Source organism: Pocillopora verrucosa, chromosome 11, assembly GCF_036669915.1.
Source record: "Pocillopora verrucosa isolate sample1 chromosome 11, ASM3666991v2, whole genome shotgun sequence".
NCBI lineage: Eukaryota > Metazoa > Cnidaria > Anthozoa > Scleractinia > Pocilloporidae > Pocillopora > Pocillopora verrucosa.
The window spans coordinates 17,668,445-17,691,532 of NC_089322.1; the positions used below are offsets into that span (position 1 = coordinate 17,668,445).

Sequence of the window (23,088 nt, forward strand, 5' to 3'; positions counted from 1 at the left end):
TTGGCTATGCCACTTGCTGTCTGTTCCGTTATAGATAGCGACTGAAGAGACCAACCAAATTACCCGCACATGGCGTGACCTATATATATGCGTTAGTGACCAAGCGTGAGGTCAAGATGGCTGGATATTGACCGAGTTCTCTTTCTGCGCTTTTAAAAAAGGGGGGAAAAACGAGGCTAATATCTAGCCATCTTAAGCGAACAAGCTTGGCAAATAAAGGATTTATTAGTTCGCAAAGATTTTGCTCTAATATGGATCGAGAATTACTTGTTTATTTCGAAAGCCAGAGAAGAAAGCTAACTGTGTTTATAGCACAATGAACCTACGAGAGTCGTTTATGTTTTCTTTGTTTTGACTGTCTTCTGCTGCTTTTGGGGACTCAAGCACTGACATTGTCCAAAAGTTAAGAACTTTAAGGGTCCACTCCGCGAATTCTTTTTACTTGCGCGGGATAAATGCGGGCAATCTTGAGCGGGTAAGATGGGGCCATCTTGCCTGCTTGGGTAGCTAATGAGAACAAAGGATTCGTTTCCTAGCACCTACGAGCGCCGCCGGTTTTATAATTAGCATCATTATTCAATAAAGATATGAATCTGTCTTGTTTTTAATGAATATCTTGTAGCTTTACACAAAAACAATTAGATAATCAGCTGTATGTGGATGTTGATTAAGGCTTCTTTCATATCAACTACAACTCGCAAGTTAATTGTTAGACATGTATGTACTATTGTTTTTACGTAAGATTATTTTAGGAAGTGACATGGTTTCCCAAGAATGTGTTAAAAATGTTATGAAAAACTATGTTATAAAAAGGAAAAGTCCCTGGTTCTGTTTTCATAAAAATGAAAGTATATGGTAAAAGTCCCTGGTTGTAGTTCAACAAAGGATTTGACCTTACTGTCAAATAAGAATTCTTCGATATCCGGCTGTTCTGCGGAATAAATAAGCGAGAAGTCAATTTCACAATAAACTTTACGCATCGAGAAAAGGTTATCGGTAGAAAAAAAAATTGAAAAAAAAACTCTCGCTCTCCTTGTATCACTGTAACTCAAATCTATTTCTGATAAAACAGCAGCGAAAAAGCGATGATCTATCTCCTAAATTGTTTATCTGAGCGTCAAAACAACCTTCCGCCATATATTCCAACTAGCAACTTTGCAACTTACAATGTTTACCTCGTGGCGATCGTAGAAATCTCCACGTAACACAAGAATAAGATTACTAGCAACTCATTCATTGTTGTTTAGAGGTGTTAGCAAAGTGCGAATATTGTCATGGATCATCTTTCAGACCTTGGAGATCATGACGGATTTTTTATTACTCTCATATTTGAATGTGCTGTCGCTGAAGAGGTCGTATACGTTGCCTTCGAACAGTGGTCACAGTTGGTCACGCAAGAAACTCTGAGAAGAGGGTACGTTGCCTGACGGGTCAAAATGATGTTCACTAAGAGCTTGACCACAGTGTCAACCGTTTGAGTTGTTTACAAAAACCAGTCTAAGCGCATATGAAGATCCCTTATCAACCTAAGTGCGGCCCCCTCAACCATTTTATTCTTTCTTCCTTCAGCAAAAACGCCCACCATCTAGAATAAAACGCCTAAGAAAAGCCTTCGATTCAACCTCTTCACACTTTTATAGTAACGCTTTAATAGCAACGATTTGCCTTATAAGACTACATTAGTACACTAGCATCAGAGTTTGAGGGAGAACAAACACAACTGCATCATTCATTACATTCCCCACCCCGGTCAAGCACCCTTTTCTAACAAGCACCTACCACCTCTCCCTTATTGCAATCTTTAAAAAAAATTTCAATTTCCTCGATTGTGATTGGTTTAAAAGACTCCTATTTTCCACTTATTCACTTGCTAAGTTGTTATCGTACAGTTTGTTATCGTACAGTCTAATAAGCCAATCACATTCAAAGTTGTAGTCATCACAATCTTGGTTTCAATCACCATGAAAATACTATACAGATTCCTAAATTGGGGTTTTCTTTAAAATGGAGAAATTTTTCCCCTGAACAATGACGATATTTATGAGACAGTAAGTTGTTATTCTTCTTTTCTCGGAAATTGTAATTTTTATGATTAATTGGTAAAAAGACTTCTTTTCGTCCAATTCGGTCTGTAATCATACGAGTGATTAACAAATCGTACTCCTGCAGCGCGGTCGTCCGATTTTGTCAATCACTCGAATGATTACAGACCGAATTGGACTCTAATAAGTCCTATTACCATTACATATCAAAGTGAGCGCCGGATGCTTCTTAGCGGACATATTATGGAACCTGCACCCAACTTCCGGTTATCGTTCGTTCCTTATATCCTCTCAAACCTAGGATACACAGGTCGGTTGATTGCAATACAGGGACCTCGATCAGTTAGGATAGCAACGCCGAGAAAACATTGATTGAATTGTGAATTTTCACAGATCTTAAGATTTTTACTTATGGCTCGATGCACATGTGTTTACCCTAACTAACGGCGCCAGAAGTTTACTCAAGTGTCACATTAGAACGCTCCTTTGAGTTCCAGACAGAAAAATAAATAATTTTCTTCGAATCGATCAGTCTGCGCAAAATTTGGTGATCTTGCATTGTTGTGCAAAGTTTTGAAACGTACATATGGAGCCATTGTTGTGAACGTAAGTTTTTCAGTTTCACCACGCTACTGTTTCCCTCACACTCGTGGTTTGCTCAATTGGTTTAAATATTTTACGTCACGTCTTTTCTGCAGCCAATGAGAACACCCAAATAAGGTTAGCTGATGCAAGTATCTATTAAACCACGAGAAGGGAAAGTCCCTTTGAGCTATTTTTGAGAAAATGAAAGCAGGGAAAAATCCCTTGTTGTGGAAAGCGAAATATATATAAAGGCCTTTTGTGACGCTTTCAATTTCAGTAGAGAAGTTGAAAGCTTGCTATGCACTGGATGCGGTAGATATCAAAATGGTTTCAAGGGAATCCTTAGAAATCTGGAAGGATATCAGGAAACGTAAACCTGAAGAGCAAAAGCATCTTCTTCGATGGCAACTTCAAGCAAGGGAGCCGATCCGTCGACTCTCTGACATGAAACCAGGCGACCACCTCTTGATGACAAGAAACCTAGGTAGTTCGTTGGAGTACGCGCACCATTTTCTCTGCAGCGGAATAGACGAGATAAGCGGAAAGCCAACGATCATTCACTATTATAACACACCGGGAAATGCCATGAAGCAGTTGTTTCCGACCTCCCTCGGTTCCGGTTCATGTCTCGAACAGTTGGGGGAAATTCAGCAGGCGACTTTGCCCGACGGAGACTTGATCGCAAAGAATGATGTCGATTCAGAGACAGACCTGTTAAGAGTCGAAGTGGAAAGAGTTGTTTGGCCGGACGAACTGCGACAATACTCGACAGAAGAGGTGATTGCAAGAGCTCTTACAAGGATGAACGAGAAGTACTACCATCTGACAAACAACAACTGTGAATCATTCGTTATGTGGTGTTTGTGTGACCTAAACATTAGCTTGCAGGTGACTCAAACGCGGAAAGCTTTTTGTGAGACAGGTAGTGCCACAATAAGAACACTTTGGCATGGGCTTCAGCAGCTACCGAAGGTGGGTGCCGAAATTTGGGACGACATTGCAGCGGCTGCAGCAGGAAGAGCTGTGGGAAATGCCTTCTCGAAACTTGGAATCAGCATTGGGGTTGTAACGACCGTGGTTGTCGAGACCATTATAGCAATTGTGGACATTCGCGAAGAGTACAAGAAATGGAGAAGTGGAGTATTAGTTAAAACAAGAAAGGAGTTTATCGCGGAAGTGGTTGACAAAGTGCTTTTGGCGCTTTTTCGTAGCGGCGGAAGTATCGCTGGGATGATTGCAGGCCAAATTTTGATTCCTGTTCCAGTCGTTGGTGGCCTCGTTGGAGCTCTAATCGGAATGTTTGGCGGTCATTTGGTTGAGAAAGGGTTCTCAGCGCAAACAAAGGAAGCTTTTGGGCAGGCCATCGACACACTCATAGATAAATTTGATGAAATGAAAGCAAAACTTAAAGCTCACTCACATAAATTCGAGTAAAACATAAAAAATATATACTGTTTCTCTCCAAAATGAAAGACGGTAAAGAAACAGTCTTGTTCTCCACCTGACCAACGATAGATAAGCAGCTCAGCGCTGTGTGATGCGCGCATAATACATATATATCGTCGCCCTAAGTTGGAATTCTTGTCAGACTGCTTTCTCTTCAGCGTTATTCGTGGAGGTAGTTTAAAGACGTGAAATGATATGCTAAGGAACTAACAACAAATGCCAAAAACAGGCGTTTGAAAAAAAGAACAAGTGCTTGATTGTTCAACGAAAGAACGAGTGAAGGAACGAAAGGACTGACTGACTTGACAGAGGAACGGAAGTACGAACCGATCAAAACGCAAGTACAAAACGCTGAGTAATGTAAATTCAAATTCAGTTACTACATATGGTTGAGACATGTGATCTCTCTAAAAAGTTAGATTTCTATTAAAGTAGAATTTAATATATATTATAAACTATGTTATTGTTTAAAGTCAATAAAAGGAAAATTCTAGATTTAATTTTGTGTTAGGTTTTTATTCGTTTTTTTTTATTTTACATATTGACATATTTTTTTCTTTGATGCACTAATTCAGTCAACAAACGATTTTCTTCGTCTTCTTCTTCTTCTTCTTTGTGATAGCGAATGTAAAGGTATAAATAAATGATAGAATAAACATCTCATCAAATAATCGAAGCCTTGGTTATTATTTTGCGGTTCAGAGCATTGCAACTTTCGGATTGAGGAGAGCGTTGCGTGACAAGCCGGACATGACTACGATGCGGAGCGTTACTTTGCTTATAGGTTGCAGCAGTTAACAAGTTGATAGAGGCTCAGGAACAACTTGAATTCAATGTGTACGACTTAAAAGTTTGTTATTTTCAGCGTTCATAGGTTTTTCTTCACGGAAACATCAATTTCCTCCGGTGTCTGCTTCGAATTGAAGAACAGTTTGCTTGTTTGCTTTTGCTGCACACAGAAATAGGAAACATCGAGGTCTTGTGAACTGTTTATTCAACGAGGAATAATTACCATTTGTCACTCGATTTTTTTTATTTGACTTAGAATACCTCCTTGGGTTCTGAGATCAGGGAAAACATAATTAAAAGAGCCTGTAAGATGTTAGTTTGTTGACTGGATTGAAAAGTTTTCAGTCATGATAGACTATTCCACCCCATTTCCGGCTCCAAAACTTCAGGAAGCATTTCCCTTAGGAGTATAAGACCCTAGACCCACGGGTAAGCTGTGATGTCACTTAAGTTCCATCCTCACAGACAAGCCAAGGGACGAGGTTGGCGGAGCATGACTCTCCGAGAACAAGAACTAAGGAAAGGGGAACTCTTTAAAAAAAACCATTCATTTAGCAATCCTGTTTTGGATAGCAAATGGCACAATTGATAGAAGATCGTCACCAAAGAGCCACGTATGACAAATTAGGACCTATTTTTAGGATTATGCTAAAAAAAGTTGCTGCTTATGGCAACTCCAAGTTCACAACCTACCCAAGGCATCCGGACTGTAAAGGACTGTGGGAACAACTTGTTCATTACGCTAAATGGAAAAACTGTATACTCGAGAAACGATGTTGCCACTTCCGATGTGGGTCACAACGCTCCGCTTTTGTTGTATTCTCCACAGGGAATAACCATTATTGACTGCTTACCCTATTAAGAATGAAGACCCCTGAAATCACACCCCGTCTAGCAGTCCTCACCCGTTTAAGCCTAACGAGGGAGAGCCCTCCTTCCACTTTCCAAGACCAGACCAAAGAGTGAGTAACATCCTGCTAAACTACTTGGTCGTCACCATGCAAAATCAAATATTCATGCAGGACATTTGAAGTTTCAGGACCACCCAACTGACTGTAAGAGAATTACCTCATGAAACTTGTTTCTAGGAATGTTTTGGCTGAGAACCAAATGTGATGAGAACACGACAGCTGAGATACCAAGCTTTCATATTTACCCTCTAACTCCCAAGATCTGATTGTTAATTCTCCCCTCTAGCTGACACACATTTCTTTGTAAATAAGTTACGAGAATTTGGTATCAGATCGAGATAAGTTTGAATATTCTCATGAACTGTTTGCTGGATAATGTTTAGGATTCATAGGGAAAAGTTACTTGTTAATCACTCCTGGGAGCTAAAGGTTGATTTAAGGCTGAGTAGTTTGTTTTTATATGGGGGAAATCCTCAGGGGGTGGACTTGTAACAGGGCAACACCTCTAGTTTGGGTCTCAGAGGTAGAGACACAAGTGAGTCTTGTTGCAGTGGGCTGTACTGCATGCCACAAGGTATGGTACCAGAACATCTTTATCCTTTAACTCCCAAGATCTGATTGTTAATTCTCCCCTCTAGCTGCTACACATTTCCTTGTGAATAAGTTACGAGAATGTGGTACTGGATCAAGATGACAACTTCAACCTGATAAGTCTGAATATTCTCATTACCTTTTTGCTGGATAATGTATGGATATTATGGGGAGAAGTTATGTGTTAATCACTTCTGAGAGTTAAAGGGTTAATTACATTACACTCAAGACCTCTTTAGGCAATTTGCATAGATCTCTGAACATATAAATACTTTATTTACAAAAGTTAGGTACAAAATTGATTTAGTGTAAGTCTCAGACAAATGTGCCTCATTCACTTCACATAATTATAATAATAATTCATAATTAATTAGAACAGCATACAGACCATCACGTGAATGTATATATTTATATTCTCAACTCTCATTCCACTAAAGAACCATTTAAAATCTTCATTTAACCCTTGAAATCCCAATTGACATGAATAGCTAACTTCTCCTGAGGAGAACCCTGAGTTCTTAAGCTGGCAAGTGCTGAGAATAAAAAAAAATCATTGACAGCAATTTTATCGATACCTTGTTGAATTCTCATAACTAACATGCCACAAATGCTTACAATGGGCTGGGAGAATTTATATTTTCATCTTGGGACTGCAAGGGTTAAAGCTGATGTTGTATAAAGTGGTTGATGCATGTCTTAGCCTTTCATTTTTATTTTTTTTTGGACAGGAAACACCATAAAATGTATTCAAATCCCAGCTTACTCTTCAAAAAATATGGTAACATTGCAAAAAAACAAACAAACAAACAAACATTTGTGAACACTGTTTTGGATTTTTAGTGTTTGCTCTACGTCAAGCTTGTACCAGACAAACTTGACATTTCTAAGGGATAAAAACAGTTTGCATTAAATACCAACTCTACAGAGTACAATCATGTACATAAAGAAGGCGAAGCCATGTAACCTTTCCATAGGGATTTTCTATAAAATAGTCTATCAGATTTACCTGATATCTCGTAGGATATTTTGCTAAGTAACACAGTGAGTATCTTAATAACAGAGAGAATAAGGGGTATTGATCAGTATTTGAGCAACAGCATGCCTTGCCCTACCCTTACCCAACAACAGTCAACTGATAATAAGTGTGGGTTTATGTTAGGTTAAGGAAGGGGTAAGTGTACTGCTGCTCAGATACTGACACCCAATATTTTTACATAGAATGCAATATCAAAGGCACCAGTGGTGAGAATTTAGAAGTTGTCACCATAAGCTATTTGAATTCTTCACAATTGCAAGTACATGACAAGTACAAAGTTTTTGAACTTGAATTCAAGTTATCTTCCATGCTATTTTACTCCTGAGATTAAGCTCTCCAGATCTTCCCTAAACCAGAGGATTTTTACATATAAGGAAACCTCTCGTGTTTAAGGATGATTTGTTAGCATTATAACCTACACAACTTCTTATTTCCTCACAAAATATAGTTTTGCTTTATAACTTTTTCTACTGTCCATGTACAAATTCACAGTATATAAAATGCAGATCTGGAAATTTTGAACTAAAATAAATTAATCTCCTGACTACAAATAGCAAGCATCACCAAGATAAAGGAATGTTTTCATTACAGTCGAAACAGATATAGATTGCTTGGTAATCACTGATGTTTTAGTGCACTTGGAAATGTGTTTAGAAAACACAAAAAATTCAACTGTTTTAATCAAAAGATATCTGTTTGTTAGCCATGAAGTTGATGAATAGACAGCCACAAAAAATAAAGAAAATAGTTAGGGAAATTCATTACTCTGAGTCAAATATATCATGCCTATGGTGAACTACTCAAAACAGATCGAGTGATTTGCAACTTTAAATTTAACATTTCTAGTTAAAATGTAACTTGAAGTTCAGTTTAAGAGAGGAACTCTCTGGCCATTTGTGTGATTGTAACAGTCATGAAAATGCTGGTTAGCACCTTAAGTTCACAAGAGGTCAAGATTATTTTTGAAAATAATGGTTGCGCATGAGAGATAATAAGTGTTAGTATATATTAAAACAATGGATAGCATTGAAGGCGCTCTCTGATTGGCTTCTCAAACTCTAAATATCCCTAGCTATTCACCTCTGAGCACCTTGTCCAGGGTTTGCACCAAAAAATATTATAGTTGCTGCAGGAATAAATGAGTTAAAATCATCTTTTTTCGTGATATTATCTCTCTATTTGGTATGTACTAAAACAACTGTTGGCCACTAGCACTGGATATTTACCTCACCACTTTGTGACTCAGTAAGTATACACCACCAGCCACCTCCACTTCAGTAAATGGCTGTTCATGAATTGAGAATAAATGGACTTTGTAGCAAAAGTGAAGTTTACTTGGCTTAGGACAGCTAGTGCATTTCCTTGACTAGGAAAAAAACCCCAAAAATAATTTTAAAAACCAAGAAACACAAAAATAAAGTCAGATTGCTGAACAGAAATTCCAGAAGAATGAAAGGAAAAAGTAGCTGCAACAAACAATGCAATGACAATTAGGGCAAGCTTTTAAGATCTTACAGTTCACAGAGATGTGCAACTAAACTTTTCACCACCACTAATGATTAATTCATACTAATAATTTACTGGTAGCAGTTGTCTTTATGGTCTAGCACAGTGAAGAATCAAACCACTACATTTTTTAGTGTACTAAGATTGCTCAGTATCATCAACATTACTATGGTTAAAAATGGCTTTGGAAAGAGGTGTAAATAATTATGCATTTTTAGAGACTACATCGTCAAACCAAGTTCATTTAAGTTTGAAAGGTTGTTACCAGAAATTACCTTGACCTAGCGTTTCTTAATGAATTTGAATTTAACCCTACCTAGCTGACAATGTAATGTAATAAACTCTTTAAATAACACATTTCCCAGAGAAACATACTATGTTACAACACTTGACTTTATAAATATCATTTTTTGGCACTCTGGAATGTATGCTTTGTTTCTTTTCATTAAACCACAACTAATTTTTGCAAAAACTGATAGAATCTTCTAAGAAAAGATCACAGGGTTATACCAATGACCACAGAATTCCAACAACTACTCAGTTCTTCAGTCACAACACAAAGAACACCTGGTAAAATAACCTGATTTTGTTTCAAGAACACCCTTAAAAAAATCCAAGGTTCTTGGGTACTGGACCCTTGCTGTAGCAGCTTGCAGCCAGATTATGAGGATAAACAAAAAAGAAGAGCAAACAGATGGAAAAATAAAAGAAAATGAGGAGGACTGAGAAGAGGGAGGGAAGGTCCTTGTCACTCCTCCTCAGACTCCCCTCAACTTTCTCTGACCTGATCATTTATTCATCTCCATTCAAAGCCTGGTATGGGCTGAGGCTGCAGTAGCAAACAAGAAAGGTAATGCACTTACCAATAGAAGTTATTAATTTATGACCCTTTCACATTCATTTCTTTCAAGTTTCAAGATAATATAATATAAATTAACTTATCACACAACATTTGACTGTGGTTTCTGGCAAACTGCATGTTGCATATTTTGATGTGGTTCTGTTGTTGCAAACACTGTGTTCGGTGGACTCTTGAGTTGTTCTGTAACTTTAACAATGATGTTCTGACCTGTTAAGGGCTGTTGTGAGATAAATGACTGTGATGGTGGTGCAGGCGCTAAGCGAGGTTGTATAGGATGTTGTTTGATGAATTGCGAGTTGATATGTGGTTTTTGTTGCTGAAGATGCTGCTGCTGTTGTTGTTGTTGTTGCTGTTGTTGATGGTGTAATTTTTTCTGAAGTGTGATCTGTTGAAGTTGTTGTTGTTGGTGTTGTTGTTGAACCTGTTGGGTAAGTTGTACAATTGGTTGTTGCGAACTTGTGATATTGTTATGATTGATGAAAACTTTGGTTTGGTTTCCCTGTGGACTTGTAACAACCACCGTTTTTTGTTGCTGTGCTTGGATTGGCTGTTGAGATGGAGGTGACTGCACAACTTTTGCCTGTGATGAAGGAGATGGCACTTTCTGGATTCCTTTATGTATAGATCCTGAGCGAGCATTTGCAACTTTACCTAAGAGAAACAAGTTGTTTAGACATGATAAATGTGACAACAGCCGTGCTTCAAAGAACAAATTGTCTTCTTTTTCAAGATAACAATAACATGTATACATGCACATACTTGTTCACTGGCCTAAACAAAGGTCATTCCATAACTTTATAATTCAGAATAAGAGCTGAAGTCTAGATACAGAATTTTTTATTTATTTTTCTTTTGAGAAAACACTGTCATACAGTTGTATATAGTTGAAATAGTGTGAATATGAAAGCGATCTTCGTAGTAATGAACACTACTTAAGAAGTAGTGAAAAAAAGGCCTGAAAAAAATTCAGGCCTGTATGGGATTTGACCAATGAACCTCTGAGATACCAGTGCAGTGCTCTACCAACTGAGCTAACAAGCCAACTGGGAGCTGGTCAATGTGTTGGTTCCAAATAAACTTGTGACGTGGTGAATAAACAGTTGTGAATATATGGAAGTCATAAATAGTGTTGTGGCACTTACTGAGTTTTTTTACCACCACAGCATTTCTTGTTTTTGTGCTTTTTTGGGGGTAGTACTGAACCTTTAACTCCCATAATTGACCAAGACAGAATTTCTCCTTGCAATCTCAATACAATATCAAGTAGAAAAATGGGGGAAATAGAAATAATATCAATAAGGAGATTGTTACTTGATCCCATACCAAATTCCCCAAACTAACATCATCATTATGGCAGACGGTAAGGAGAATTACTAGTGAGATCTTGGGAGTGAGAGAGTCACGAAAGGAAGCACTATTAGAAGTGCTTAGAGTAAGCTATAAGGACTTACCTCTCTGATGCATATTTGGACTCATCGGTGAAGATGGCTGCACAATAAACTGTGACTGATGCATGGATCCCATGTTATTAAATATCAGATTTTTTCCTTTGTTTATATTCGCAGGTGTTGCAGTTACTCCTGTGACTGATGTAGATGTGCCCTGAGTTGCAGAATTACCCTTAATGACAAAATTCAAGGGGTAGCCTTTGACTGTTCCACCAGGAGGTGGTGGGGAGAGACCTGTGCCATTAGGCATGGAAGTAACTTTCACAGCAGCCGAACCCTGAAAGAATTTGTTAAAAGATATGTTAACAAATACAATGTAAGAAATAAGATGTACTAGCATCTGGTAGGACAAGAGCAGCAATACTATGGACATGCTGACAAAGAAGGAAAGCCAGATGGCTTTATAACATGTAACAAAGACAGTGTGAGTCAAGGTCCACAGGTCATGACCTCTAATCAAATACTTTCCTGTCTAACCCAACCTAAGTCAATAAGCATTTCACTTTGTGAGAAATACTTTTTTACTTTCTTCCTGTATTCTTGCATTTCTTAAATTGTGGCAATGTATGCTTGGCTGTGTAGCTTCTTCTGACCCAGCATATGGCAATGCCTATTGCCCTTATACAGGGATTTCCTATGTTGTTTGTCAATCTGTAATGTGCATTGCAAAAGAAATATTTCCAACAAAAAATTAAAGTTCTTTGTTGTTAAAGAATAATTGATATGCCAATTGATAGATGTCTGTATCCAGCTGGTTTATCAAGTGACTGCCAAAAATGTGAAACCTCTCTGGTGACTAGACACTTGAAAGAAGTGGTAACTCACTCCTGGGACTTAAAGGGTCAACCAACTCGCCCTGTGTGTTATCGTTCATCCTGACTATAATGACACTAACCTGTTTAAAGAACACTGGGCTGACACTCTGACCAGCAGAGCTTGATGTCACTTGCCCTGTGTAATAACAAAATCTGTCAGTAACCAAATATCTCTCCTCAAAGCTGCCATGATTAACTATTCCAAAAGTACAGTTCATTTTTATTTTTTGCTGAATTGAATTTGGAAAACAAAAAATAGTACACAACAGCTCTCAATTTTCTTCTGGTTTTTCATCCCAGGTATGATTACATTCCATTGAAAATTGTAAATCTACTTTTTCCTCAAAACTGCAATCATAATTTTGTAACACATCTGGGATACTTCAGCTTGATTCACAGGCTACTTGTAAATGCTGTAACTGTATGATAGCTATGAAGTACTGTTCATACCAATTGAGGGATCCACTTGTGCTGTGATCTAAAGAAAAACAGAGGCAATCCATGAAATAATTTTTTAATATCACAAAAAAAAAAAAAAACCAGAGATGAGCATTTTAACTCTTTAACTCCCAAGATCTGATTGCTCATTCTCCCCTTTAGCTGCTACACATTTCTTGTAAATTAGTTATAACTTTCAACTGATAAATTTTAATATTCTCACCACCTTTTAGTTGAATAACATTTAGATATCGTAGAGAGAAATTACATGTTAAAAACCCCTGGCAACTAAATGGTAAAATTACTTCTTGGCATAGCAATCTCATTCTCTTTAGTAGTAGCAAAGAATATCACACAGTTTTCTGCAGTGAATGGAAAATGCTTATTCTTGAGTTTGCCCAAAAACTTATTCTATCAATATTTTCAAACTCCTTTTTTATAACCCTTTACACCCCAACATCAGTATGCAGATTCTCTATAATTCTCTCTACACATTTCCAAAGGTGCTAACAAGGAAAATATTTCCAACAATCAAGAGCATCCTCAGTTGGCAATCATTTCCTTTATTCCCAGGACCTTAAATTGTGATTCAGCAGGTGATGTTGTAAGGAGAAGTTACAGTCGATACTAGTCACTCTTAGGAGCCAAAGGGTTAACCAGCCAATCAGATACAGAAAACACCAGCAGGAACTATAAAAAAAATTGATGAAGCTCTTCCAAATTAGTGTCTTTTTTTGAAATCCCACAAACAATCCGATAAGTGCTCTCAGTTTGCTTATTTGAGACACAGTTTACCTTTTAACTCCCAGAAGTGATCAACAAGTTACTTCTCCTTACAATTCCCATACATAATCAAGCAAACAAGTAATGAGAGTAAATTATTCTAACTTCAGGAAGAAGTTGCTATCTTGATCAAACACCAAATTCTTATAAGTTAGTTACAAGGGGATGGGTTGCAGGTCAAGGGAAGAATTTACAATCAGATCTTAAGAGTTAAAAGGTTAATACTCATCCTAAGTAAACTAAAAACAAAAACTTTACCTTGCCATGACAGTTACATCTTAAAAATTACTTTAATACCAACCCTGCTTTGAGAATGTAATACCCCATTCACACCAGCAAAACATGTTTTGTTAAACTGGTTTTCATTGAATGAAAATTATAAACAGAGAACTGAAAAACTTGATTTTCCATAGGATTCAAGTACTTGCTAACTTGCATTTCCGATGTGCTACATTCAAGTCAAAAATATTCGGTTAAATAGTTTCTATGAAGAAAAAAAAAAATTAAACTGTGTTTAACAAAACAACTTTTAAACATGTTTAAGCTTTGGTGTGAATGGGGCATAAGTAGAAAGAGAAAAACATATTTATTACCGCTTTATACAATGGCGATGATGTTGATGTCGAAGACACTGTACCAACTGCAACCTTCCCTCCCACCAGGGGGGCTGGCAAAATTTCTTTCACATTTGTCAACCCAGGCTGTAGTGGACCAGTCACCGTATTTATGCCAGACAACTGAGCTCCACTAGCTGCAGACATTATGGATAGACCATTACTTGTAACAAAAGTAGTCTGTGTTGTTGAAATAGATCCCTGTGCAGCACCTGAATTTATCCCAAGTGCTGAGCACAGATTTAAACTTGAGTCTGGGTTTACATTACCACTGACACTTAAACTTGGTCCTGGGACTACTGATGATTTTGTAACCACCACTCCAAGTGGGTGTCCAAGACTAAGGGGGTGTCCACCTGACACATTAGTCTCAATGCTTGCGACAATGTTTCCCATATCACTGATCGCTTGGCTACTAGCATCAGGTTTGATGTATGTGGTTGATGCCAAGCTATTCGAATTCGCTGAACCAATAGAGTCTAAATAGGGTCTCTTGCTTTGCAACGTAGATCCTTGGAATACAGAACTTCTTGAGGAATTTAAACCATTCTCCATATGATTGACTGCTTGTCCTGAATTACCTTGTTTGAATGATTTATTTCTAGGAAAGGGTGGAGCTTTGAGAAAATTGTTCATTGATTTGTTGGAGTGGCTTTTATACCTCTCTGGAACTGAAGAGAAACCTATAAAGGTGATCAACATTTTACCATGAGTGCTCCTTAGTACAAACCGTTTCTGAGCAAAAAATTATATCAATTACAATTACATGATAACCCTCTGTCTACAGCTCTCTTTTTAAAAATCCCAGCCTGTACCAATTACTGAAAATTTGAAGATAATCCTTGCGTCATTGATATTGAATGACAAGGTCATCAATGCTATTATTACATCAAAGAAAACCTCCATTATTGTCAAATAATAATAACACCACTAATAATGATGATAATGACAATAATGATAATGATAATAATAATTAGCATATAACACCCAGTCCCAATCCACTGATTGGCTAGTTCGAAAGTGAATAACAAGTACCATTCACCTCTAAGCAAGTGACAAGACAAAACTGCAAGTCAAGAGTTTAATTTCTGACCATTTTCAATGTATTGAAAGAAATAAACTCATTTTTCTGATGTCTGTGTGGTATATACTTACACAATTATTCCCCTCAGTGTTAGTGAAAGTGATGGATATTTACCTCCACTTTGGTGATCAATTGTTAATTGTAATAAGAACTAGAGAAGACCATTCTCACAACATGCAGTAATTGTAAAGCTTAATAATACTTGCACTTCTTTAGCAGTCTTGTTACCTTGATTTGATGACTGTCCCACAGTTTTCATAGTTGGTCTTTGGAGAATAGCAGCACTTGCTCTGTTAGATTTTTGCCTGTGTAACATGAAAAAAATAAGTCTGTGAAAAAATAGAAACTTCTGAGATGTGGCAGATTTAATAAGAGGATAGGGGTAAGTACCCTATATGTAACTTAAAAAACCTAAAAGCAAACCCCACAAACTCAATTTGCATTTGTACTCTACCTTGGCAATGAAGGATTTAGATATCTCTCTACCATGGAAAGAACAGCACATCGAAGATGGTCACTTCTGCGATTAAAGACGTAACCTCCTTTCCCTACTGCTCTTGTGCCAAAGCGACAAGACTGTAACAAAGTGAAGTAGGTTAATTTAGGAAGACAAGTTGTAGAGGGAGAAGCTTGACACTAGTTGGGAAGACAAAGGTGTGTTTCTGCCTATAAAAATAGTTACTTTGCACAATTGTAGGTTGTCAGTTGTTAGTTGGTAGTGCATTAAGTCAAACTTTTAGCTAAAAGTCAGTCAGTTGATTTTTTAGAGCAGTTAGTAAACAGTTAGTGGGTATATCAGTCCTCCATTTTCAGATCATTAGAGTCAATTAATCAGTGAGTCAGTCAAGTGAGTCAGTTAGTGATTCACATAGTCAGTCACTCATTCACTCAATAAATTTAACACACAAGTCAGTCAGTCAGTCAACAGGTGAGTCAGACAGTGAGTCTATCATTCTGTCAGCCAGTAGATCAAGCAGTCATTCAGCCAATAAGTTAGTAAAGCCAATCAGTCAGTCAGGTCAGTCAGTCTGTCAATTCAACAAATAAGTCAGTCAGTCTGTGAAAGGGGGGGGGGGGGGTCCAGTCAGTCAGTGTATCATTCTGTGAGACAATAAGTCAAGCAGTGACTCAGCCAGTAAGTTAGCAAAGTCAATTAGTCAGTTGGTCAGATAGTCAGTCCTGACTGTTACCTCATGAAAGGCAGTAAAAATCAGTTGATCAAGTTTCCAATCAGTCAGTTGGTAACTCTAACATTCAGTTATTAAAACTACAGTTATAAGAGTGAAAAGTGTCATTCCAAGCACCTAAACAGATTGATGTGACTGTGCTTACCGCCATAGGTTTAGGATGACAACTAAGGGTTGTCAAACCAGATGATTTTGTGCTGCTATCACTATTTTCAGTGCTGCCATCAGAAGAACCTTTCACAACTTTATTCACAAGGTTGTTTTCATCTGAAATATTGTTATCAAAAGAAGTTTGATAGATACATAATGTTAATACTGCTTGCCAAAGTCCAGATGCAATCTTAACTCCTTTAACCCTTTAACCCCATGGGTGACCAAGACAGAATTTCTCCTTACAATGTCAATACAATATCAACTAGATAAGTGACAAGAATAAAGAAAAACGTCAATTTGGGGATAATTAGTCGATCCAATACTAAATTCTCTGAACTAACATTATAAGAATTGTATGGTTGACAGTAAGGAGAATTACAAATTTAATCTGAGAGTTAAAGGGTTAAAGCACAGATCAAAGATTTGAGCTGTTCTTTCAAAACAAGTGGCAAAACAATATACACCATAAACAATATCTTCTAAGCATCAAATTTGATTTTTTGTGCTAAAACTACTATCAACATGAATATGTTAAACGCTAAAAATGTGAAAAAGACAAAATCAAAACCTACCTTCTACAGAGAGAGACCTTCCAATGTGCGTTTTAGTACTAAAAGAAAAAAAAAATCAATACTTAAGTGATGTTCTTACCAGAGGACTGTGGCAAAACTACTGGTGGTATGTGTCTCAAAAAGAAATGTCACAAACCTTGAGCTTGTAGATGAAGTAACAGATGAGTCAGAGGTACTTGATGCTCTTTTAAGAGTAGCATCCAGTGTCTTCTGATTTGCCGCCTGCTCTTGCAGCTTAAGAGCCTGATTCTGTTGTTGTTCCTTTTCACAATTTACTCGTGCTTTATGCTCCGCCAGAAGTTCATCAAAAGGTTTCCGTCGTCCAGGAACTGCACGTCTCAGTGACAAGGCATGTGTCTGAAATGAGTATATCTTAGAGTTACCTAATGGTGATTTCATGGTTTGGTAGTGAACAGTAAACTAGGATCAGTGACAGCATACTCTATCGGCACTGACCCATCTTCAGCTACAATTACACATCCCATATCTTATGGCAGATCTTGACAAAACATTCCAAAGATGTGTTTATATCAGACAACATACCATGAAATACATAATTTCCCACTTTTCATTACCCCTCAGCTAAAAAGCATATTTAATATAAACACTGATTACTGCCAGGAATGAGAGGTTGCATTGACTATGCTTGACCAAGCTTTGTTCATAAACACACTTGTATTTATTGCATTTCAGGGAAAATAAATAACGTGTGTTTTACTTCACCTTTGATGCACAAGGAGGGGATGGTAGATTACAAACTTTGTAATTATTAATAAAACTAACAAATGCAAAAATACGTGAATTTTTTTACCTTGCAAGTTAGTGAACGAGTACATCTTTTCTGGTGTTCAGCTACCCAAACTCCACAATGCTTGTCAGCATCAAACTCTCGTTCTACAAAACATTATAGATACAAAGAGTCAACAATGAGCTCAAATAGTTTACACTGGTCACAAAGCATCTTCACTCTAAATAAGATTTAAAAGGGACCAGCAAATCAAGACTTAAGAAAGAATCTTAATAGGTTGGAGGTACAGTGTACAGAGTAAAATTCTACTTTTAAGTGATAATTTCCTTTCCTCCATGCCACAGACCAGTGTTTCAGTAATAAATTATAATAATCATAAAAGTATCATTTGGCCAAGTCAGGGGTTTTGCAATCAGTTGTGAATGGGCAGTGCCGATCAACAAGAAAAGTTATCTTGTTCAGACTAAACCGTAACTGAGAGAAAACTTCAAACTTTACTTCAATGATGCTCTCCATTTAAGTTGTCAAAACATGAGTCACAGCCACAAATGATTATCTTGTGTGGACTCTGCTCACCTACAGAATCTACTTTGCGACTAAAAGTTACTTCCGGGCTCAAACCATTTGAGTAGTTTAATTAATATACATGTAACTGGTAGTTACATCTATATTCTAGTGAAAAATGGTTTCTAACTATCAGCAATTGGGTTTTGTTTTTATTTTTGTTCCAGATATATAACCATAATCCTTTCACAATAAAAACAAAAATCAAATTACAATGAGTAGCCCAAGTCTTGGCACATTCTACTACTTGATTATTTGTTTTAACTTTCATTTATCTCTCCCATTTCAATTTTGCCTGGTTTTAACAAAATGGTCACTCATTTCTATCAACAGTGATTAACTTAACCCTTTAACTCCCAGAAGTGATTAACATGTAACTTCTCCCTATAATAACCATACATTATCCAGCAATCAGGTAGTGAGATTAACCTGACTTATCAGGTACAAGATAATTATTATCTTGATTGAACACCAAATTCTCAGAACCAATTTACAAGGAAATTTGTAGCAGCTGGAGGGGAGATTTAACAGTCAGATCTTGGGAGTTAAAGGGTTAAGGGGGGAGAGTGGACTTTCAAGTTACTTATTAGTGATTAATTGCAAGATTTCTGTTTATTATATTGAATGAGTGATAGTAGACCACCTACTACAGAGAAGAGTGCCAACTACTTTTACCACTTATTGTGATTCAAATCCATTTCACCTTGGACTATAACACAGATGGCACCATAATTCCATACTGGAACTTACCTCTTGTGGGAACCTGTTTCCTGGGAGATTTTTTATTGCTAGTAACTTTTTCATTTGGACTTCTCTTTGCTATTACATTATTCAGAGCTTCTGTCTTAACAGCAGTGGAAGAGAAGCCATGATTCAGACATGGAACAGTCAAAGGCATTTCTTCTATCTTCACTGTGACATCCATTAGTTCAATCTTTTGGTTAGTAATGACTGAGTCATGAGGTTTTCCTTTTCTTGATCCTGTCTGTAAAATTGTCTCCACCATTGAGCTTGACGTTGTCACCAAGTCAGGGGAGGATGGGGTGGGAACAGGAATAACTTTCTGATGGTGTAGCTCTGTAAGAATGGAAGAGTAAAATAGTAATTTATCATGATAAGTCTTAACTTCTTAAAATATTTCTTGAGGCCTTTGTTGTTATATGGCCAGCATTGTAATAGCCCATTTCTGAATTACCTTTGGCCTTGTTTGAAAAGCAAGTCCTAGTGCTCTTTCTTTCATGTGATTAAAAGTTTTCATTCACATACAAATCATACTCATCTTCATAGGAATGGTTGAGCACCAGGCCTCGTTTTGAAAAAGAGGCCTAAAGTAATTTGGAAATGGCCTATTGATTTATTGCAGTGTAAAAGAGGGACAATTCATTTGTAGGATGAAAAAATGCTACAATCTACCACTTTCCAAGACACCAGCACCAGTGTTTGAAAATCCAAGACTGGAAAATTAAGTTTTCTGACACTTACAATGATAGCTCTAACCTACACTGGCCATCCTCTGATTTTAGATCTTTAGAAAATAGGAACAAATCAACAAAATGTAGAACTCAAGAGACCACATGATCAAGGGTAACTAGATTTCAAGATCAGTTAACAACACCAACGTTTTTTTAACCCTTCAACTCCTATGAATGACCAAGACAGAATTTCTCCTTACAGCATCAAGGCAATATCAAGCAAACAAGTGATGAGAATAAAGAAAAATATCAATTAGGGGACTACAAGTTGATCCAATATCAAATTCTCCAAACTAACATCACAAGAACTGTATGGCAGACAGTAAGGAGAATCACTAATGTGATCTTGAGAGTTAAAGGATTCAGGTACTATTTTCTGTCCCTTAAAATCAAACCCAAGGTTAACATGGTTGGATTTGGGTTAAATTTCCAACATCAAAAGACTGAAATAAGACAACAAATCCAGCCTTCTTGACAAACAAGCTGGTTGAATAAAAGATACAATATAAAGCAAAAATATAACATTAAAGAACCTGTGTCAGTTTCAAAGAAAATGGATGCAACTCAATATATTTTTTCTTCGTTTTGGTTTGTTTCAGTACATGCCTGTGGTATTTCCCTTAAACACTGAAGCAGCAAAAACCAGTAAGATTATCAAAAATCATGTTTCTTCACAACACGTTCTGAACTAGGCAAGCTGGCTTCAAACAACTTACACCCTCTTCCCCACTTGCGTAGCCAATCAGAAAAGAGTAATAATAAATAATAATGGAAGATACTTCTAGTTTGCCTATATTACTCAATGGTGCTATGCATAATTAACAGGATCTTAAAGAATTTTTATTTCATTACAATTACAAAAGTCTGAATAATTCTACACATGTTTCAAATAGTATTTGTTGAAGTTTTGAAAGATTTTCTGGCCGAAAAGGTTTCAAACTAGTTAAATTTGATTTTCTGTCTGTTCCAAAGACATTATCAAATCGCAAGGATTACAAAGAAAACATACACCTAGTTTGAAATCACTTAAACCTGATATCTTCATTAACCACAACACTTACAACTGATAAAGGACCAGATTTTCTATTAAATCAAAATCATGCAGCAAAGAAATACAAGTAAAATTGCTCAGTTATGAAAAAGTTAAAAAAATAGCTTTCTTTAGTCCTGTTCTTAAACAAAAGGTATGACTTAGAAACAAGGAAAGTTATAACTAGATTAAGATTGATAGCTGTCTGTTAAATAATAATTGAGGACTCATCCCTTAAGAAACCTAGCTGATAAACCCTATATAATGGTCTTACACCCCATTGATAATATTTACCTCATAATTACACACAAAAAAGAAAGTTCCCTAGTATGTTTGGGTAACTCAACACAATAATTTCCAGTTTGAATATATCAATGGTCACAATAGTTATTACTAAGGAAATTAAAACAATAAATTAAGTATGGAAAGGATATACTCAATTAATTTATAACAATGTGGGTAACAATTAAGAATCATAAACACTGTGGAAAGCTTTGTCTGCCATGAGTGTCATTACAGAAATTTCTTTCCCGTAGACTCAAAACAAAAGCTGACAAAGTCTTCCATTAAATGATATCCCTGGTTATTGGCTGACTCAATGGTATATGAATTGGGTATCAACTATATGGTGAAACAATTTTTTCATGTTTCAGAAGGTGCAGTGATACGGATTTTGCTAAGAAATAGCAAAAGGGAAGAGTGGAGTAGACAACTTTCTAGGTCTGAATTTAAAATATTTATAGCTAAAAAATTTACACCAGAAATTCTGCATTATAGGTGGAGAATTCTGTCAAGATTCAATTTCCCAATGACAACCTTGCAGTGAATTCTTCCTTGAATTTATCATGGGTCACACAAGATATGGCCAGGAAAATTAAAATAATATAATTAGCAGAGAGAATAATTTCAAATTAAAAGCTTACATAGATTCAATTTCAAAAACAACATCACACTCCATTTTTTGTAAATGAAGTGGAGTAAAAAACTATTTATAAACGGTCAAGTTTCAGTTTGATGGAAAACGTTACCAGAATATAGAATCAACCCAGCGTTTATAATGGTTTACTCATTGGAACTGCCAGATGTTATGACATTTGTAGAGCTTTTGTCACTTAAGCTCGATAAAGGTGTAATATTATTATGAATGCACTAACCACAATGCCGTAAAAATGCCGGCGCTTTCACAACCCTGCCACACTCTTTGCAAACGACAAGGACGATTTCCTCTTGCTCTGGGCAAATCCCGAAAAGGGTCATATCTAGGATCAAAGCATAAAGCATATAAAAAAAGTTAATCATGTACCGCTTACATTATTAATAAACGCGTAAGCCACTCCAAAAAATTAAAGCACGTTTGATTTGGCGCTGTTTGTTTAGAGAAAACCCAAGTATTCACTTCCTCCATTGTTGAAGTTTCAGATGAACAGCTAACTCTATTTAAGACAGCGCTCTTTTAAGGGGTGCACGCATGCAGTTAGCACGACATGTCTCATGCTAATTAAGCTTAGTTTCAACCTGTGCATAACAGTTCGCTTATAGTAATTTTTGCCCAGGGCGGAACAAACTACTTGGTATTTTGTGCAACAATATCTGATTTTTCTGAGTAAATATAGCCTTTAAAAGTCACGCTACCTACCTTCTTGGTGCAATCGCGTGGCTTCTGGAGAGCCCAAACCATTGTTTTCGTCCACTTCCATTGCTATCGTGGAAAAATTATACACGGTAAATCCCCTAAAAAAAGTTTCCTTTGCGTTTATAGAGTCAAATGAGGATACAGATCGACGGCATGATAGCTACACCTACCTTCGGGTTCGTCCAAAGGCGAATTTTCTTCGAAGGAACTCCATGAGCTCCCAGAAAGTAAAGAATGACAGTGAATTTTCGCCATTACAACCTCATTCCCGCTCCGATGTTGCTTTCTACCAATTCCGTGACGTCACTGTCGGAATGAAACGTAAGGTCTCGGAGAATACCGACGGTTTCCGACCTGAAAATGTCAAGTGCATAAGATGTGATAAATCTCAAATTGTACCACTTTTCGACAAGTGACCGGTATGCTTGAGGCTTAAATATACTATATTTTGCAATCCCTACCCATACAATTGAAAAATGTTGCAATCTACGGGGAAAATAACTCTCCAGTGCTGTGGAGTGGCAAAAGAAAAACACGAATTGTTCGTACTGACGGCCATTTTCCACTTCCTCTTAGCAAACTAAAAACAATTTAGATAGCTACTATATTACCTTATATACCTTGAAATAAATACTATCTTGTTCTTCCGATCGAACTCATTACACAAATTAGGCGTCACTGTTGTGAATCATGTAAATTTGTCTTGACAAATTGATTCCGCCATTTTGTCCAACCACGGAAGGGCGCTGTGGGCGTCTAAAATATCAGCGGTATACCAA

At 37.0% G+C, this 23,088-nt stretch overlaps 2 protein-coding genes across 3 annotated transcripts; one reads left to right on the plus strand and one right to left on the minus strand.

Annotated features, from left to right (window-relative positions):
* Nucleotides 1-2,803: 2,803 nt before the first annotated feature.
* On the plus strand, nucleotides 2,804-4,713 carry LOC131781535 (uncharacterized). Its single transcript, XM_059098204.2, has one exon. The coding sequence runs from the start codon at nucleotides 2,952-2,954 to the stop codon at nucleotides 4,059-4,061; it is 1,110 nt and encodes a 369-aa protein (XP_058954187.2). The 5' UTR covers nucleotides 2,804-2,951; the 3' UTR covers nucleotides 4,062-4,713.
* A 1,911-nt stretch (nucleotides 4,714-6,624) lies between these two features.
* LOC131781545 (ataxin-7) lies at nucleotides 6,625-23,055 on the minus strand. Of its 2 annotated transcripts, none has more exons than XM_066174572.1 (16): nucleotides 22,930-23,055; nucleotides 22,480-22,663; nucleotides 22,313-22,375; nucleotides 21,831-21,935; nucleotides 18,925-19,251; nucleotides 17,674-17,756; nucleotides 16,999-17,219; nucleotides 16,863-16,900; nucleotides 16,283-16,404; nucleotides 15,405-15,526; nucleotides 15,179-15,255; nucleotides 13,846-14,549; nucleotides 12,482-12,509; nucleotides 12,112-12,167; nucleotides 11,220-11,493; nucleotides 6,625-10,419 (listed from the first exon to the last, which is right to left on the minus strand). In XM_066174572.1, exons 2-16 carry the CDS (start codon nucleotides 22,562-22,564, stop codon nucleotides 9,848-9,850), a joined length of 2,877 nt encoding a protein of 958 aa, XP_066030669.1. In that variant the 5' UTR covers nucleotides 22,565-22,663; nucleotides 22,930-23,055; the 3' UTR covers nucleotides 6,625-9,847. The 2 variants fall into 2 exon arrangements, with proteins under 2 accessions (XP_066030669.1, XP_058954197.2); XM_059098214.2 differs by having other exon boundaries at nucleotides 22,921-23,047.
* Nucleotides 23,056-23,088: the final 33 nt, after the last annotated feature.